Source organism: Stenella coeruleoalba (genome assembly GCF_951394435.1).
Source record: "Stenella coeruleoalba genome assembly, chromosome: 8".
Taxonomy (NCBI): domain Eukaryota; kingdom Metazoa; phylum Chordata; class Mammalia; order Artiodactyla; family Delphinidae; genus Stenella; species Stenella coeruleoalba.
Window position 1 is genome coordinate 13,159,465 of NC_137154.1, and position 20,758 is coordinate 13,180,222.

Below are 20,758 nucleotides of genomic sequence, written 5' to 3' on the forward strand. Positions count from 1 at the left end.
AGCAATTCTTTTTTTTTAAATAGTTTTTAACTCTTTTTTTAAAAAAATATTAATTTAATTAATTTATTTATTTGGCTGGGCTGCACCAGGTCTTAAACTTAGTTCCTGCACGCAGGATCTTCATTGCCGTGTGCAGGATCTTCGTTGCGGCATGCGGGATCTTTGTAGTTGTGGTGTGCAGGATCTTTAGTTGTGGCATGTGGGATCTAGTTCTCTGACCAGGGATCAAACCCAGTCCCCCTGCATTGGGAGCGCGGAGTCTTAGCCACTGGACCACCAGGGAAGTCCCCCATAAACCATTCTTGAGACTAAAAAACTCTGCAGACTAATCTGTTGTTAGTTACATATGTAATAAATATCTTCTAGTCACTGGCTTGTCTTTCAACTTTGTTTACAGCATCTTTTGTTGAACAGAAAATTTTAATCTTAATTCTCCGGTAGTCCTGCGGGTTAGGGTTCAACACTTGCATTGCTGTGGCTAGGGTTCACTTTGCCATCAGGGAATTCGTGCTTCCTAGCAGATACTTCCCCTTTCTCTAGAATGTCAGCTCCACGAGGGCAGGGGCTTGGTTTTGTTCACTGCTCTGTCCTCAGCACCTGGAAGAGTGCCTGGCACAGAACAGGCACTCTCCATGAACACTGGCTGAATGATTGAATAAGTGAATGCAATTCTGCTTGTGGTCAGTTTATCAACCTTGTCCACTGGGCTTGGGCTTTAAGAATTTTTATCTTGTTTTAAGAATTTTTTAACTACCCGGTGGCCATAAAAATATTTTCTCCTAATCTCTTTTAAGAGTATTACGGTTTTGCATTTTACACTTAGGTCTGTAATCTATGTGAAATTGACTTCTGAATATAGTCTGAAGTAGGGAGCTAATTTTATTTTATCGTATGTGGATAAACTGTCGACTGAAAAAAACATGCACAACGTGAGAGTTTTGAGTTAAGTTTTATTTGGGGCAAAATGAGGACTACGGCCTGGGAGATAGCATATCAGATAGCTCTGAGAAACTGCTCTGGAGAGGTAGGGGGGAAGGTTGGTATATATGTGATTTTGGTGAAGGGGACGTACATGCAATCCAGCACACATTTTTGCAGAAGGCTGTCACTAGTCTTGTGAAGTTTACTGCTGGTCATGAGGACAGGTGTCTCCATTAATGATTTTAATGCCTTTTCAGGTATGAGGAGATGCAAGAATTGGGCTCGTAAAATCTTCCCTTGAAAATATCTAACTATCTGGGACTTCCCTGGCGGTCCAGTGGTTGAGACTCTGCGCTTCCACTGCAGGGGGCATGGGTTTGATCCCTGGTTGGGGAAGATCCCACATGCAGCATGGCCAAAAAAAAAAAAAAAATCTAACTATCTGAAGGCCTGTTCTGCCATTTTTCCCCAGAGCACAGAGCGCTTCATTCCTGATCTCCGCTCTGAATCCCACTCAGGGTGTGTTGAAGGTCAGCGGCTGTAGTGGCTTAATCCTTGTAAAGGCAGATGGCAAGTTCCAAATTTTTAGTTGGCATTATGATGGCCTTATAATCAGTCCTAGTAGTTGATAGGGCAAATTCATCTCTTATTAATCCTTCAGGTCTCAGGTTCAACATCTCTGTTTTATGGACAAGTTTTTCATGATTCCCCAGGTTAGGCTGGGTATCCTGTTTATATGTTCCTATAGCACTTAGCTCTTCGTTTATTTAATGTCTGCTGCTCTGTCAGTTTGTAAGTTCTTCCAGGGCTGGAGCAACATTGTCATAGCCCCTCCACAAGCACGACTGGCAATATAACAGGCACTCAATAAATATTTGGTAAATGAAAGAATGGGGAGGGAAAGGATAGTCTGTTTAGGTGAAAGACCTTTGGGGCAACAGTGACACTGTCAGATGGCAGGTCAGATCTGGGGAGGAGATCTATGCAGGATGATATTGCAGAGGAGAAGCATAAAGAAAGACATCAAGAGAGCATAAAGCTGTATCTTCAGGGCACGGCATGAGGTCTGGCAGAGGGTAGATGTTCAGTAAACATTTGAAAAATGAAGATAGGAATGAAGTATCACTCCCCACTTACTAATTATAATTATATTCTTTAAAAATAGGTAAGGGAGGGATTTTCCTGGTGGTCCAGTGGTTAAGAATCCATCTTGCAATGCAGGGGACGCTGGTTTGATCCATGGTCGGGGAATGAAGATCCCACATGCCATGGGGCAGCTGAGCCCATGAGCCACAACTAGCAAGCCCACGCACCACAACTAGAGAAAGGCCTGAGTACCGCAACAAAGAGCTCGCATGCTAGAACGAAAGATCCTGCGTGCCGCAACTAAGGCCTGATGCAGCCTAAATAATGCAGCCTAAATAAATAAATAAATAAATAAATAATAGGTAAGGGAATTCCCTGGCGGTCCAGTAGTTAGGACTCTGTGCTCTCACTGCCAAGGGCACGGGTTCAATCCCTGTTCGGGAACTAAAATCCCACAAGCCACACAGTGCGGCCAAAAAAACAAAACAAAACAAACAAAAAAAGACTTTGTGACAGGTATTTTACATGCATTATCTCATTAAATCCTAAAAACACTCTATGAGGCAGGTGCTATTATATTTCCATTTTAAAGATGAAGAAATTGAGGCTCAGAGGAGTTGCTCAAGGTCGCAAGCCTATGAGTGAAGGAAGTGAGATTTGAACCCAGGGCTGTCTGGCTCCAGCACCTGAGTCCTACACCATTAGGCCATTCAACCTTTGTGATACAGGGACCAGCTGAAAAATGACTCTCTTAAATGGAGGTGACTTGTTAGGTCTAAAACTAGATTCCTTAGAGGAGTTTATGTGCTTTTGAAGCACTATATGTATTCAGCATATAACCATGATAAAAGAGCTTTTCCTGTTAAACATATATTACTCACTAGGAAATCTGGCTTTAAGTGAGGGAGAAGTGAGTTAGTGTTTCAGATGACAAGAGTGAGAAGGAAAAGCAATTCCTTTTAATGCAATCAATTCTAAAATGCCAGAAAGAGGTTGGCATGCAATGCTCTAAAGTGGTTCTCAAAGTGTGGTCCCAGACCATGAGCATCACCTAAGAACCTATAAGGAATATGGATTCTTGAGCCCCACCTCAGACCCACTGAACTCTGAGCATGGGGCTGGGCCATCGCGGTTTAGTAAGTCCTGCAGGTGATTCTGATTCACACTCAAGTTGGAGAACCACTGCTTTAAATCTTCACCCTTGGAGGGAAGCTTCCCACCCCTGTGTCATTTGGGCCTTGAATGGATTACAGGTGTGATGGTCCCCCCGGCCCAGGAGGGAGGAGACACAGGCAGTCCTGTCTTTACCCTACTTTTTGTTATATATTATTTTCTGAACTTTGTGAAGGGAAAAAAGGCCAGAAACCACTGCCTTAGGGAACCCAGGAACTTCTCACTTATTTAATTTTTTAATTGAAGTATAGTCCATTTACAGTGTTGTGCTAATTTCTGCTGTACAGCAAAGTGACTGTTATACACATATATACATTCTTTTTTAATATTTTTTTCCACTATGGTTTATCCCAGGAGGTTGGATATAGTTCCCTGCACTATACAGTAGGACCTCGTTACTTATCTATTCTAAATGTAATAGTTTGGGACTTCCCTGGTGGGTCAGTGTTTAAGAATCTGCCTGCCAATGCAGGGGACATGGGTTCGATCCCTGGTCCGGGAAGATCCCACATGCCACAGAGCAACCAAGCTCGTGTGCCACAACTACTGAGCCCACATGCCGCAACTACTGAAGGCTGTGCACTCTAGGGCCCACGTGCCACAACTACTGAGCCCGTGTGCTGCAACTACTGAAGCCTGTGCGCCTAGAGCCTGTGTTCCGCAACAAGAGAAGCCACCGGAATGAGAAGCCCACGCACCACAATGAAGAGTAGCCCCGGGGCTTCCCTGGTGGTGGAATGGTTGAGAGTCCGCCTGCCGATGCAGGGGACGCGGGTTCGTGCCCCGGTCTGGGAAGATCCCACATGCCGCGGAGCGGCTGGGCCCGTGAGCCATGGCCGCTGAGCCTGCGCGTCCGGAGCCTGTGCTCCGCAACGGGAGAGGCCACAACAGTGAGAGGTCCGCGTACCGCAAAAAAAAAAGAGTAGCCCTGGCTCGCCGCAACTAGGGAAAGCCCAATGCAGAAAGCCCAAAGCCAATGAAGACCCAATGCAGCCAAAATAAATAAATAAATAAATAAATAAAACCAAACAAATAAATAAATGTGACAGTTTGCATCTACTAACCCCAGTCTCCCAGTCCATCCCTCTCCCTCCCCCGCTCCCTCTTGGCAACCACAAATCTGCTCTCTATGTCTGACTTCTCACTTATTTAAAAAAATCTGGTAATAATAATAATACTAACATTTTAACAGCAGAAATTATTATTTATTGGATTATATAATGTGCTAAGCAATTTACATATAATTTTTTGTTGAAATCTTACAACCGCCCTGAGTTAGTTATTATTATTAGCCCCATTTTACAGATAGGGGAACAGGGCTTGTAGAAGTTAAGAGAGATCCTCAAGGTCATCCAGTTAATAGAGCACAGGTGGTGTGTACACCCAGGTCTTTCTAACCCTATGATGCCTGTGCTCTTAAAGGTCAAGGTTAATACCACTGCTTCTAACATTGCTCTGTGCCAGGCATTATTTTAAGCACATTATATGCTTCTTCGATTATTCCCACTTTACAAATGAGGAAACTGAGGCTCAAAGAAATTAAATAACTTTCCCAAGGGCACAAGCTGGTAAATTGTGGAACCAGGGTTTGAACTCAAGAATTCCGGCTCTAGTTGAATGTTCTTAACCGTCAGAAAAGCCTCCCAGTCCTTGGAGACAGAGAAGCTATGGTGACCACTTAGGGATAAAATTACTTAACGACTCCCACTGCTGCAGGAGTGTGTGCGGTGGAGGGGATCTCTGGCTGGGCGCTGTCATGGAGTCTATTTGCTCTTTGCTCTCCTGTTTCCGGCTCACACCTGCCCTGCCGCTCCGGGGCCTGGCCACGGTGCTGGCCGCACATAAGTCAGGCGCATGTGGAGCTGCTCTGCCGCTGAACAGGCTCTGGCGTACAGCTGCCTGTGGATTACATTCTTTTACGCGCACAGCATCAGAGACTGGAGCCTCCTCCTGCGGCCTGTCCCCAGACCTCAGGGCCATGAATACAGTGAGACCAGCAGTGAGACAGGAGAGGGCAGTGCCTCTTCCAGCTAGAGTAACTGCCTTGGAGGCCTAACCACCCCCATTTGCAGTTCTGGTCAGAAGCGTGGGTTTGTGTGTGAGGAAGTTGGGATCCTGACCTTCAGGACAAGATGATAATAGCTTAAACAATCAGAGGGCACTTTCTGGGATGTATGCAATTTTTCCACACACACACCAGCTGGAGTGGAGTGAGGAAAGCAGGGCACTGGGGAGGCAGGGTTGACACAAAAGCCTGAGTCCCGAGTTCATCTCTAATTTTGTAGCCAGTATCCTGAGGCTCACCTGGGGCCCTTCTGTTGTTGATACTGGCATCCCCATCATCCCCTCACATTCCCTGCTATTGACATGGACTGGTTACCTTGCTTCCTCTTCCTCAAATGGAAAGGTCTGAAGTTTCTATTGAACAGTAGGCCTCTTGCGGAGGAGGTAAGCTTCTGACACAGCTAGGGGAATGCCACTCCAGAAGCCCCTTGGTATCAATAATTGTACGAATCTGTGGATCTTAGAGGGTTCTATTCCTTCTAGTCTAATCTTGCCATGCTTACACACATCAGATTGTTTGGAAGGGTCTGGGAGATGGGTGGGGCAAATGCAAAAACGGGGCTGGTGGGGTTGAAAATCATACAGAAGGCTCACCCTCACACTCGCCCGCTACCTTTCAGGAGTGGGACAGGAGGACGGAGGCTGCTGTGCAGTGACAGAAACCAAGGTGATGTGACACACAGTGGTGGCAGGCCGTGATCGGTACCCAAGGGATCCACTTCTAAATCAAATGGCAAGCTCCTTTAGGGGCAGGAACTATATGTTATTCATCACTGTACCCCTAATATGCAGAATAGATCCTGGCACAAAATTGGCACTCAAGAAATATTTGATGAAAGGAAGTACTGAGACCTGCTACAATGTGGATGGACCTTGAAAACAAGGCTAAGTGAAAGAAACCAGTCACAAAGGACCACCATATATCATATGATCCCATTTATTTATTTTATTTTTTTATTTTTTGTGTTTGTTTGTTTTGCGGTACGGGGGCCTCTCACTGTTGTGGCCTCTCCTGTTACGGAGCACAGGCTCCGGACGCGCAGGCTCAGTGGCCATGGCTCACGGGCCCAGCCGCTCCGCGACACATGGGATCTTCCCGGACCGGGGCACGAACCCGCGTCCCCTACATCGGCAGGCGGACCCTCAACCACTGCACCACCAGGGAAGCCCGATCCCATTTATTTTAAATGTCTAGAATAGGCAAATATATAGAGACAGAGTGTGGTTGTCTAGAGCTAGGGAGGATGGGGGGATTGGGGAGTAATGGCTAAGAGGTGCTGGATTTCTTGGTGGGGTAGTTAAAATGCTCTAAAATTGACTGTGGTGATGGATGTGAATATACAGTTGACACTTGAACAACCTGGGTTTCAACTACACAGGTCCACTTATATGTGGATTTTTTTTCAACAGCAAATACGCAATCTGCGGTTGGTTGAACCTGCAGGTGCTAAACCCACGGATGCAGAGCCATGTATATGGAGGTACTGTGTATATGGAGAGCTGACTGTAAGTTACACTTGGATTTTCCACTGCACAGAGGGTCGGTGCCCCTAAGCCCCTCCCTGTTCACTAGTCAACTCTACTCTGTAAATATACTTGACTAATTGATTTAGGGAAGCTGGGCATTTAAAAATTTATTATTTAGATTTTACTTTTTTAGAGCAGTTTTAGGTTCACAGTGAAATTGAGGGGAAGGTGCAGGGATTTCCCATATACCACCTGCCTCCACACGTGCTCAGCCTCCCCCAGATCAACATCCCCCACCAATGGTACCTTTGTTACAATCGTTGAACCTACATTGAGACATCATCACCCAAAGTCCACAGTTTAGATTTACGATTCACTCTTGGTGTTGTACATTCTATGGATCTGGACAAATGTCTAATGACACGTATCTGTCATATATGATATAATACAGAGTATTTTCCTAAAAATCCTCTGCTCTGGCATTTTTCAGAAAACAAGATTTTTGCTATACTTCCACTTGCTGCCTTAGCTCAGGTTTTCAGTTAAATAAGTAAAAGTTAACTGAGGCATAGCCCAACGACCTCATCTGGTTAAAAAATGTGAATGACAGTGAAACCAAACACAGAAATTAGAGGGTTCTAACTATTTCTACCAAGTCTTCCTGGTTCTGGACTAATCTTGAAAACCTTCTTTTAGCATAAGTAATACAATTTATCCCTCCCTCAATTGGGCTTTATCACCTTCATGTTTTCCAGTCTCGAACTTCAACCCCCTTTATTACAAGTCGCTGTCAAACTTGCCCCATATTTTCTCAGAATTTCCTCTAGGGATATTTCTTTGTGTATGTGCCTGTGTGTGTGTGTGTGTGTGTGTGTGTGTGTGTGTGTGTTTGCCTCTTCGTCTCACCACCTCCCAACTCTATCTGCAGACCATAAAACTCCCCGCAGAAACCACCAAAGATCATTTGGTTTCCATTTGGAAATGCAGAAAGTATCATGTTTTTGGGCAAATCCCAAATAGACCCCTCTCCAAATGCCAGTTTTTTCCCTATCAGTTTCATTCTCCCCTAATGGTATGTTTGTTTGTATACAGTTCAGGTTTCTCTCAGAAGCCTGGGCCAAAGAGGGGGCTGAGTTGACTTCAAAAGCCCAGGAGACATACCTGGCTGCTTTCTGAGTGAGCTCCAGCGGGAAATCCGGGCACAGTAATTGCAGCAAGCAGTGATATTCCCTCATGGTCAGCAAATCTGGAATGGAAATGGATAGGAACACATTAGGTCTCTGCATGTGAAGTCACTGCTGTCTTTTTGATCATTTCATGGTTTTCAGACCTACTCTCCATAGATCTGCTCTTTTAAAGGTGAGTCAGTGTTAAGGCTGCATTAGCCACTAACCCTCCAAGGGTGAGATTTTAAGATCAATATTTCTACAAAGTTTTTCCTGGATGGGAGGCACCCAGCTACAACATTTTGGCCAAAGGAGCTTCACTGGTTTGAAAGATGGTCGGGTAAGAAGGGGGAATTAGAGGGGTACCTTCATTAGCCTTCTTATGTATGCAAATCCACAAGAATGAGTCATTTCAGAGCTGGCTAAGTTTGCTGAAATTCTCTGGCATGGTAACATTCACCACAACATGCCCAAAGACCATCCACAGAACATCTGCAAGCAGTATTAAGACAAATGCAGTCTTGCAACGTATGGAGGAGAAGAATACAGCATAGCAACCCACAGACCTTCTTACTCTGTCATCCAGTACTGTGCAGGCTGGCTCCTTTTGGATGGCTGCACACAAATCTGGTCATCCTATTCTAGGAAGCCAAGACCAAGGTCCAAGATATACAATCTAGGCAACCAAGTGACTCCTGATATACAGAAGCAGTGTTTTGGGAGAGATGAGGCAGGATGAGGCTCTGTGACCCAGTAGAAAACCCAGAGAGGTAAATCTCAGGGGGGTTTATAGAATGCCAAGGGAGAGGAAATACACTGGTGTTTAAAAGTTGTTTTGTTACTGCATGTCCCAAAGCCAAGAGATTTTAGATCAGTCAGGCAGCTGCCATCCACAAGTATTCCATATACCAAAGCATTTCAAATATGGAACGACGTGCTGATGGTAAAGCAAGATCGAGCAACCCAGAAGCCCTCCTAACTGGGAGCATGAGTGAGAGGAGGGAATCCAGAGGGCATGGCCACATTTGGGGAATGAAGATGATGATCACAGGCACTGGGTTTCTTTGGACCTAAGTTAGCTCAAGCCACAGGAATCCAGATCTCCTGTCCCTGATAGTTTGGTTGATGCGTTTCCAAGATAAAAACCCCAAATCCCCAGGGACAGGCCTGGGTTCCTACTACTTTTTCATCAAGGCTCAATTCAAGTTGGGGGCATAGAGTTAGACTAACCACACTGCCAAAGTCAGGGACAACAAAGCGACAGACTCAGCGTCAATGTAGGTCAAAGGATCAAGATGGCTTTTGCGGCCTTTGTCTTAGCCACAGTGGGGTGTGCACTTTCCTCTCCTCACTCGCCTGACCTAGGGCACAGCCTAGTAGGAGGTTTTGTTCTTCAAGGGAAGGAGTAATAGCCACTTGTGGGCTCGCAGACTTGGGGTGAGGGACAGGAAAGACGAAAGGGAGAAAAGCCACTGAATCTAATATGTTCCCACTTTATTCTCACTTCAAAACCCCCTGTATAGAGAGAAGTGAGTTCTGGCAGGAACTAAATAAAGTTCTATCTTTGAATCATTAATGCTTTTTTCCCTTTCTTTCTTAAAATTAATTAATTAATTAATCTATTTATTTTGGCTGCACCCAGTCTTAGCTGCAGCACACGGGATCTTCATTGTGGCATGTGGGATCTTTAGTTGCAGCACGTGGGATCTTTAGTTGCGTCATGAGGGCTTCTTAGTTGTGGCATGCATGCGGGATCTTAGTTCCCTGACCACGGATTGAACCCAGGCCCCCTGCATTGGAAGCTTGGAGTCTTACCTACTGCACCACAAGGGAGTCCCCATTAATGCTTTTCTAGGCTAAGATTTGGTGGATGGATCTGATACCATTCTTAGGGGGGTCAAAGTATTTCACAGTTATTCATATTTATCCCCCAAATTATCTACAAGATATCCTCGGGAAGACAAACAGGGTAAAGGAAAATGAGAAGCCGAGAGAGTTGTATGACCCCCTTATTCAATCAAGAAAGACAGTGCTGGAAATCGATCTCAGCCTCCTGGTTTCCAGACCCTCAGCTCTCTTTTAGGTTCTTGATGATATTCTAACTCATGTGCTTCAAATACTTGCTTCCTAAGCATAGAAGAATGATTTACAAAAATAATTTTGTACTTCTCCAATGCAACAACAGTTCTTGGAAATACTAAATACATCAGAAAAACAGAATACATCCTGTTCACCACTTCTGGAACTTGACTATCCCCAATGTAAAGTGAGGAAGATAGTCAGGTAAAGAGATGAACGGGAAGTGCAGGCAGATAAACAACTTTGGCCAGTTTAATTGTGGAAGACAGCAGTTCTATTAAAGTAGAAGTAGGATAATATCAAGGCCAGATAATTTCAAGGGAGAGGCATCTGCCACTTGGAGACACTCCTGGGTTGTACAGTGGGTATTTGGGAGAATGGTGAGCACTAAGTGTTGTTCCAAAATCAGAACACTGATGAACAAATGGGGGCTGTCCTCCTCCTGTCCCCCTGGCTTGGGTGCAAATCTTGGCTCTGCAATTTCCCAGGTATGCAACCTTGGGCAAACTGCTCAATCTCTCTAAATCTCAGTTTTTCATCCGTAAAATGGGAATGATGACACCCACCTTTCAGGGTTGAAGTCAAGATCAAAAAAGATGATGTCAATAAAGTACTCAGCAGAATGTCTAGAACATAGTAACACCAAACAACAGGAGCTATTTGGTTTTGTTTTTAAATCCTGGGGGCAAAGGCAGGAGAGGAGGAAGGTGCTTCTTGCTGAGTGTAAATGCTTAAACCCCTTTAAAGTTTTTCTGCCTTGAAAATTCAGTCAGATTGCTTGAGCCGAACCTGGTTTTGAATACTCTTCTGCAGTCTGCATTCATTTAATGCCTCCTCCGTTCCCAACAAGCCAGCGGTCTCCCCAGCTCCAGAGGCTCACACTCAGGCATCGGTTAACCCTAAATGCTCCTGCCTATTTTGGGTCCTTTGGCTCTAAGAGCTCTCCAAGATCTCAAAGATCTGCCTTCCAGGCAGCCCTTGGTGCTTCAGGAATAACAGTAGTGAGACTGACTAGTCACTGAGCTCTGTGCTCAGGCTTTGAATTAGCTCACTTAACCTTCACAACAACCTCACAAAGTAGACTCTAGACTCTGGCATTCCCAGCCACATTTCACAGATGAGGGCGTGGAGGCATAGAGAGATGAAATCATCTGGTAAGTGAGGAGAGAAGGGTCCAGAGCCTGGGGGACAGGAAGGGGACTTGGCTTCCCAGAGCAAGATCCTAGGCTGGGGTCTACGGGCTGGATGGGCTTAATTAACGATAATAGTACTAACAGTTAACATTTACTGAGCACTTACTATGGGCCAGACGCTGATCTTCCAAGGGTTTTACCTGTGCCATCTCATCTTATCTAATCTTCACTATGGTTATTCCCATTTCACAGACAAAAACTCAGATCATGCTTAACTGCTGGAACTGGAATTCAAACTCTGGCAGTCTGGCTCCAAAGTTTACCCAACTAACATTTTCCGCACCTTGATCTTATCAACGGTAATGTGTGAAGGCTTAATAGCTTGTTCTCCTCCCCAAACAAACTGCAGGAACTAAATAGCTCCAGGTGAACTGGATCAAGGAGACAATTCAAGTGAATTGGGATTTTTCCATGTAAGAAATTAAGTCTGAAAGGTTCTAATTACTGTCAACAGGAAAGACTGCAGCTCCAGCACCACAGCCTTTGCTGAGCCCGAGGCCATGGGAAGGTGGGGGATGAGTACACCTGTGCTGGTGGCTACATAGCCATTTCTCATCCCCGCCCACCTGCTGGTGCTCTCCATCCTGGCAGGTGCAGGGAAGGTAAGCGGTGTGTACCAACAGATGCCTTCTCTGAAGGAATCCCCCCACAATTAGGAAAGCTTCAGCCAGCAGGTCCTGAAAGTTCAAAGGCAAAGACATAAGACGACTTTGGTATAAGATCAAAATCAGAACACTCCCCACAAATTGGTGCTACTCTTTTTGTGGGTGGTCAGAGCTGTTAAATTTTCTTATTCTAAACCTTGTAATAGTCCCATTGACTGTGTGGCTCTGGACCAGAGGTTTCTACACCCTCAATCCTATCATCTCAGGAGGCAACACAGTACAGCATTGTGGCCCATAGCATGGACTTTAGAGTTAGACTGCCTGGGTCCAAATCCAAGCTTTGCCACTGATTTCAAATTACTGACCTTTAAGTGCTCTATGCCTCAGTTTCCCCATCTATAAAGTGGGTATAATGGTGGTACCAACATCATTCAGTTGTTGTGAGCTAATGTTAAGAACTAAGAATAGGGCTTCCCTGGTGGTGCAGTGGTTGAGAGTCCGCCTGCCGATGCAGGGGACACGGGTTCGTGTCCCGGTTTGGGAAGATCCCACATACCGCGGAGCGGCTGGGCCCGTGAGCCATGGCCGCTGAGCCTGCGCATCCGGAGCCTGTGTTCCGCAATGGGAGAGGCCACAACAGTGAGAGGCCCGTGTACCGCAAAAAAAAAAAAAAAAAGAAAAAAAGAACTAAGAATAATAGCCCATCATAAGTGCTCTGTTAGTATTTGCTGTTATTATTTTAGAAATAAAGAAACTAGGGTTTCTTTAAGGTTAATTACTTTTTCAAGGAGACAGAACTAGTAAGAGGAGGGAGGACTGAGATTCAGACATATGCCTGTCTAGCTCCAAAGGTCCTGCAAGTTCTACTCTAGCAGGTGTGATCTGGCTGGTTAGTGGGGGACTTGACTTCTGATGATAGGATTGTTTATGCCAGGTGATTGACAAACTTTACATCTAAGTTAAAGACTTATTGGGTTGACCAAAAAGTTCGTTTGGGTTTTTCTGTAACATTTTATGGAAAAACCCGAACGAACATTTTGGCCAACCCAGTATCTAAGTTAAACATACAGATACCCTCCAGTTGGGCAGGGCAGTTGGGTTAGTGCAGAGCACAGACTATGTAATCAGATGACCTGGCTTCGAAACCTGGCCTCCACTACCTAGCACCAGTATGACTTGGATAAGTTAGACAATTTTTCTGAACCTTGGTTTCCTCTTAGAAATGTGACTAATCACAGTACCTACCTAGTGTGATTGTTGTAAAAATCAAATGAGGTAATTTGTATATAAGGAACTTTTCTGAAAAATTAGCAAAATGCTCAATAAATGGGAGAATTATTTAATAATTATTAACTGGTTAAAACTTGAAGTCCTGAAATTAAGGCATCTTTGGCCTTAACGAAAGCCCTCAGCACAAGGCCTGGCATACAGTAGTAAATATCTGTTGAAGGAATGATTGAATAAAAACATGCACCGCACAGTGACCCAGATGAAAATTCGGAGGGACGAGTTTCTGGTCACTGTGTGAACACAGAGATGGGGGATCTCCAGGCACAGGAGGCATGACTGTAAGTTCAGGGCAGTGTGAGGAGGTGCCAGGAGCTGTAGTGCTGAAAATGGAAAACGTCCCGGTTGGTAGGTACCACAGCTCTCAGTGAACTCAATACATTATGGAAGGCGTAACTACATTCCATGGCCTTGCTGACTCCCAGCACTTTCTTATCAAGTGCTCAGTCCAATCAACTCGAGTATTTATTTTCATTGGAATAGATCACCAATTCTACCGTGAAAATCAGAAGCCGCCTAGGGTTTACTTCTTAGTGATTCACTTTACTACTGTTACAACTCTAGCTGGAGTTTTGAATACTAGAGTTTTCAAGATAACCAATCCCTGACTCAAAGTATTCTTTTCCTGGCTAGCCCTACTCTAATCCTAGAGAGTGACGGATTATTATTGGATGGATGGATTATTATTGGATGTATTATTATTGGATGGATTATAGTGAGGTTATTTGGCTAAGAAAAGTAATCTTGTCACAAATTACTGAGGCCCAATATATTCAAGGGCTAATTTGTTCTCACTTCCTCCTTTCTTGGAAAGGAAGGATTGAAGACCTTCTCTTATCTTTTCTACATCTGGTCTGCCTTCTTGCTGTGGAAATTCTGGTCTCTGAAGCTCTGTGGGGGTAGCTTAGTCATCTCTACATCCTCCTCTCAGACCACCACACGTGTCCACACGTTTGCTCAGAAGAACTGCGGCACTGTGTGGTTGAAGATTCAGATGCTTCCTGCTCTTCCTAGGAAATGGTGCCTTTTCCAGGGTCAGAGTGGTGTCACTAAAAGAGACCAGTGGAGGAGTGCCAGATGGAAGGAATGAGGGCCATACCTTTGTTCCTTACTCAGAGAAGCCTTCCCCAAAGCCTGAATCAAGGGTTTTTACCTCCAAAACTCTGGAGGATGAACTGGGGTTTACTCTGAGTTCATTTGCATGACTGCCTTCATGCTGAGGGCTGAGTGAGCTAGTGCTGAGACTGGAGCTGGAGATAATGAAATGCTACCAAGCCACGGAGAATCCCAGAGGACTGGACAACCTCTAGTTGGTTGGCTGCATGATCTCAACAGGAACTACCACAGAGGCCAGAGAACACCACAGTCCATGAGTGGACTCTCCAATTTTCAGCTGCAATTGTTTTTATATTCTTTTATGCAGGGGTTGTGAAGGCTCATTCCAAATGACACTCACCCCCAGACAGGCCGCTCTGCCAAGAGATGCTCGGAAGGACGTGGATAATTCAGGGCATGACCATACCACCCCTTCCTTTCCCCAGGGCACTGAGGCTTTGGTACCAGTCCACAGCTGAGTAAATACCTCAGTGCTACTCTGCAAGGAGGGGAAGGGAGAGAGGGAGAGTTGGGGGAGGGGAGAGGAAGGAGGCAGACATCTGACGGCTTCACTCCCCACGTGGCACTTGGTAACAAAAGTCACAGGAAGATTGCTCACATCCTAGGGCCATGTTCCTGTCAAGCAAAACCCCCAAAGAAGAGCAGACTGTGTTCTTCAATTTTATCTTCTTTGACAGCACTGTTGTTTTATATTGTAAATGGAGGAAAATGGTAATTAGTTTACTGAAAGGGAAATGATTTTATAAAAGGAATGAGAAGCAATAGCTTCCAATGACACCTGTGGGGTCATTATTAACACTATCCTTTGCCAACTCATTACTCCCCAGAGTATGTGTAGTGTGTTCAAACAGGGGCAGAAAGCCAGACTCTTTAGTTTTTATATTTGATTATGACTAAGCCCAACATCAAGTGACTATTACTTTTTGGCCAGTATATATGTTCTAGGCAAAGCACTAAATCAGATATAATAACAATTTCATGGCAATTTTTAGAATGAATAAAAGAAACTCCCCAGGAACTGTTTATATTATACAAAGGTTTAAAGAAATGTGAGCATTTCTAATCAGGGTCTGAAAATTCTTCCCCAGGGATTGTGTGTGGCACATAATGGCAATCTGATTGGGTTTTGGGGCTAACCATGGCCATCTCTAGCCACCACTGTGGGACTGAACCAGTGGGCTGGGCTGATATGTAAGAACCCTCTATACTGTGTATACACCTTGGGGTGTTACCTTCTCTTCTGTACATCCTGATAGGCTCCTGAGAGTTGGAGGACCAAGGCAAGGCTTGGTTCTGGGGGGAGGCACTGTCTTAGACAGCTTTGATAACATGAAACACAACAGGCTGCACGTGCCCAGGGTGGGAAGCCACGTGGCATTATGGAAGGAGGCCCCAGCCAGGAGGAAAGAAAGTCTCTCTTCAGCAGCAACAGGGCTAGCTACTCTGGCACAGGCGCACAGTCTCCTGACAGTTTACAGAGGAATGGAGGCAGCTTTGGACACTAAAATGTAGAGCAGGATCTTGGCACCATAAGCTCCCAAAGGGCCCAGCAGCCTATCGAGGAAGTTATTTCAAGCCTAGCATTGCACTACCATTTGCACTCTGATCCAGAGACCAACTAGTCCAGCCCTATCAGGTGTCGCTCCTTCACATTTTTGTTTGGAAATGGGAGGATAGGGTGTGCGCTTTGAAGCAGAGATTTCAGAGCTAAGGTGTAATTTTTATCCAGGAAGAAGCAGGTGCTGCTGTAACCTCCTGTGACCTGCTCCTGTTCTTAACTGAACAGAAACGGTCAAACAGGCACAAGAGTTGGACAATGAACTTCATTCCCGCCTCACGGGAAGTAAAGGTGAGAGGAAAATCCTGCCCTCTCAGTGGTGGTGTATCTGGAATACCTCACTCAATTTTTGAAACGGAGGTAGCATTTTAAAAAGAACTTGGTCTGAGTTCTGCAAAGAACTACTTACATGATACTGGCCACAGGTTTTCTGGACCTCCATTTTCTCACCTATAAAATAAGGATGTTGTGGTATGTGAGGGCTGAACAAAATTTTTGAACAGGTATACTTTTTGGAAGGTTTTTTTTTTTTTTTTGCTGTACCGCACGGCATGCAGGATCTTAGTTCTCTGACCATGGATAGAACCCGGGCCCCCTGCAGTGGAAGCATGGATTCTTAACCACTGGACCACCAGGGAAGTCCCTAAACAGATATACTTTTTAAAAATGGAAATTTTATAAGGAACCTTAATGTATAACATAGATAAAAACAAACCTCTTCTTACCCAACTTTGTCCTCAATAGCCTTCACTGAGGCTAGAGGTGTGGGGATGAGGAAGCTGCGGGAGAAGGCCTGAGGCACTGCTTTAAACTCTGGGCTCTATAGAGGACTGTTTAAAAACCACTGGCCCGGGACTTCCCTGGTGGCGCAGTGGTTAAGAATCCGCCTGCCAACGAAGGGTTCGATCCCTGGTCTGGGAAGGTCCCACATGCCGCAGAGCAACTAAGCCTGTGTGCCACAGCTACTGAGCCTGCGCTCTAGAGCCTGTGATCCACAACTACTGAGTCCACGTGCCACAACTACTGAAGTCCGCGTGCCTAGAGCCCGTGCTCTGCAACAAGAGAAGCCACTGCAATGAGAAGCCCGCACACCGCAACGAAGAGTAGTCCCTGCTCGCCGCAACTAGAGGAAGTCCATGCACAGCAACGAAGACCCAACGCAGCCAAAAATAAATAAATAAAAAATAAATAAATTTATAAAACAAAAAACAATCCGCCTGCCAATGAAGGGGACACGGGTTTGATCCCTGGTCTGGGAAGATCCCACATGCCGCGGAGCAACTAAGCCCGTGCGCCACAACTACTGAGCCTGTGCTCTAGAGCCCGCGAACCACAACTACTGAGTCCGAGCGCGCTGCAACTACTGAAGTCCGCGTGCCTGGAGCCCGCGCACCACAACGAAGAGCAGCCCCCACTTGCCGCAACTAAAGTCCACGCGCAGCAACGAAGACCCAACGTGGCCAAAAAAAAAGAAAAGAAAACCCCACTGGCCCTGACCCCTAAGTGGGTCTTATATAGTGCCTCACTAAGAGTGCAGGCTCCTGAATCAGCCGACGAGGATCTAAATCCTGGTTCTTAATCTAGCCAGGTGGCACTGAGCAAGCCAATTAGAAATGAAAGTGAATAATAATACTCATCACATGAATATGAATAAAGATGATACTAATACTACGAGGATCTAAATCATGGTTCTTAAACTAGCCATGTGGCATTGAGCAAGCCAATTAGAAATGAAAGTGAATAATAATCATCATCACATGAATATGAATGAAGATGATACTAATACTAATCATGAAGAGTTTTTGAGAGGGTTAAAAGAGACGATTAAAAAAAAGAGAGAGATAGTAAACTTAAAGTGCTAGAACAGGGCACAGGGCAAGCATTCAATAAAGAGTAGCCACTCTTGTTATTACTCTCCTGTGTTTGAGGCACACAGGTGCGATGGCACCTGCATAACAAAAGGCACAGTTCATGGAAGTTCTCCAGCTCCAGCCAGTGGGTGGCTAGAATAATCTTATTCCTTATCTCATAATTATTTTATCTTGCTTCCTTTGTTCTTATTGACAAGTGAATAACAGACTTCCTGCCTGAAGGCAGGTGTACACCACTTTCCTTGATAGTCAGTGCACTGCCAATCCTCTCTCTTCTCACTATTAAAAGTAATGATGAGTCATATTTATAAAGAGACTGTACAATTATGCAAACTGTTTTCATATGCATTATCACTTTTGATCTCCATAAGAAGTTTGTGGGGCAGAGAGAGGAAAATGGGAATAAAAATATTCCCATTTTTATAGACAAGGAAAATGAGTCTCAGTAAGGGATAAAATCACCAAGTAAATGTTAGAGCCAGGATCAGATCAAGCCTTCCCATTCCAGGGCAAGGCCTCTTTCTATTACACAGGCCAGTTCCCTGTGATGTCTTTTTCTTTCTTACCATATGGTCCCTGGGACCCTGGGAACTCAGCCTGCTTTTATTTCTTCTATGGATGAAAAACACCTAGCATAGCAAATTCCATAGTGAGAATGCAGTAAATGTTAGCTGCAAATGCTATTATTATCATTACTGTTACTACTGAAATCTGCCACCAGCTATTCCACCTCTTTCTATCATCTTTCTCCTAGGCTGACTCCAGGGTCAGATGTAGTCTATCTGGCTCCCAGCTTCCTTGTTGCCCTCCAAACAAACTGACAGAGGCTTTCTATTTTTGGTGACTTGCTGCTAATCTCTATAAGAAAATAGAGGAGGGATAACAAAAACAATAAACATTTAAAGTCATTATTAGCCTGTATCTGCAATGTTAACAGGATCAGACACAGATTAGCAAGAGAAGAGTATATTTAATGTACATAAAAAATACTTCCAGCTACCTTTTTCCTTTCCAATTTAAAATGAGGCTGAGAGTTGGCATGGAGTTTCATAAGCTATCAGCAAAACTGTCTGATGAGGACTTGTCTGAGAAAGCAAGCCACAGAAAACAAAAACCAATAAAAGTTATTATTTCTCTGGGCTTTCCACTGTCCAAAGTAGCCATAGAATAAATAAGAAGTGGAACAGATTATGCATTTGTTTTGCTTCAAATGCATTTTCCTTCTCTTCTAAATAAACATAATAAGAAGCAGTGGCTAACAGAGTTACTCACTGAGGGTGAGCTGAACCAAGACAGACTAAAAATAAAAAACAATCTAAGTTCCCTGGTCCTCAGTGATTGTGCGAGTATGGGAAGGCTGTTGCCAGCATGTAGGCGTATTTATAAAGACCACAGCCTGTTCTCTTGTCAGAATCCACTAACTTCCACCAATGATGATGGATTTATGGCTACCCATCAACTAAAAAAATAGACTTCAGAAACAAAAAACAGCAGGAACCAGATAGAGGGTTGGATGTAGATAACACATACATTTCTTCAGATGAATCCACCTTTGTCTTTGCTGCTGTCTTCTGTCATTTGTGGGCATATATAACGTAACATATCTATAATTATATGTATATGTGTGGGTAAGAGAAAGAGGCAGCTAGAGACAGAGAGTGTCTGACTTTTTTGGGACTGGATGGGAAAGGAAATTGATGTTAGCAGTTTCTGTTCCTTAAAGCCATCGGCTTTGTTTTTCAAAGTATGGTTTTCCTGGTAAAAGATTCCTTGCCTGTAATGTGAGTGAATCACTCATCTTACTTTAATAAAAATGTGAACCAAATGCTAGTGGCTCTCCACCCTGGGAAATGACACAATGGTCAGGCTTTCTCAACTCGGATGCTTGTCTTTCAGTGGGACTGGCAGGCATACAAAAGGAAAGGAAAAAGATAAAAAATACCCCAGTGACATCAAAGGATAAACCTACCCAATTTCTTTTAGCCATAAGTATTCTCGAAGACAAAGTCTGGTCTTACTCACCGCAGTTTGGATAAGGTACTTGGTTTGCCCATTGATGGGTGGCCTTCAACTGGGCACCAGCTCTTTACGCCTCAGTTTCTTCCTCTGTCATGCCTCACATACAAATGATCGGGGTCGATTAGACTAAGTTAAATATATTTTAAAGTATGTAAGATTTATACCTTTTGAATTTTGTCATGTTCATGTATAACCCATTTAAAAAATTAAGAAGACAAAAGTATGAGCAGTGGGAAGACATCAACGGGTCTTAAAAAAGTAAGACCGTTCAGAACTATAAAAAATTGCAAATTTTTTGTCTCAATAATCCTCAGGGTTCTATTTGGGTCTAACATTCTAGGATTCTCTAATTGTAATTCTCTGTGGTTAAGACAGTAACCTAAAGAACTGGTAGGACGTAATTTGCATCTAGGTAGCACATAACTTGCTAGAAGAGTGGGATGCTATGAAACCCAGGTTATTGTCTGCTAGTGCAGTATACATAATAACTAAGGACATGAGATTTGGAATTAAGACAGGCCTGGGTTCACAATGCCTCTGTTGGGACTTCCCTGGTGGCGCAGTGGTTAAGAGTCCGCCTGCCAATGCAGGGGACATGGATTCGAGCACTGATCCGGGAAGATCCCACATGCTGTGGAACAACTAAGCCCGTGAACCACAACTACTGAGCCTGTGCTCTACAGCCCACGAACCACAACTGCTGAGCCTGCATGCCACAACTACTGAAGCCTGCGCACTCTAGGGCCTGCATGCTGCAACTACTGAAGCCCGAGCACCTAGAGCCCGTGCTCCACAACAAGAGAAGCCACCACAATGAGAAGTCCGCATACCGCAACAAAGAGTAGCCCCCGCTCGCCGCAACTAGAGAAAGCCCGCACGAAGCAACGCAACTAGAGAAAAGACTCAATGCAGCCAAAAATAAATAAAATTAAAAGAAAAAAAAAAAAAGCAAGCAAGGAGGCCAGCCAGCCACCCAGCCAGCAAGCAAGAAGATGCAGCCAGTCAACTCTGCATCTTCCTTCAGAAACCTATTTCCATGTCCCTCATTCTCAGTGGCTCTATCTGCCCTCTCTAAATCACCTTGTTTTGTCCATAATGAAAAGAGTTTGAAAAGCTGATAATCATCTTTTAAAATCCTTTACAGGCTTCTGGA

The 20,758-nt window shown here is 44.5% G+C and overlaps 1 protein-coding gene across 1 annotated transcript in view; it reads right to left on the reverse strand.

Moving 5' to 3' along the window:
- The window catches only part of CSTPP1 (centriolar satellite-associated tubulin polyglutamylase complex regulator 1), a 187,331-nt gene that overhangs the window by 15,066 nt on the left and 151,507 nt on the right, over nt 1–20,758 (reverse strand). The window contains exon 4 of the mRNA XM_079929743.1: nt 7,873–7,957. Within this exon, the coding sequence (XP_079785869.1) occupies nt 7,873–7,957 (85 nt within the window). The remainder of the gene's footprint in view (nt 1–7,872; nt 7,958–20,758) is intronic.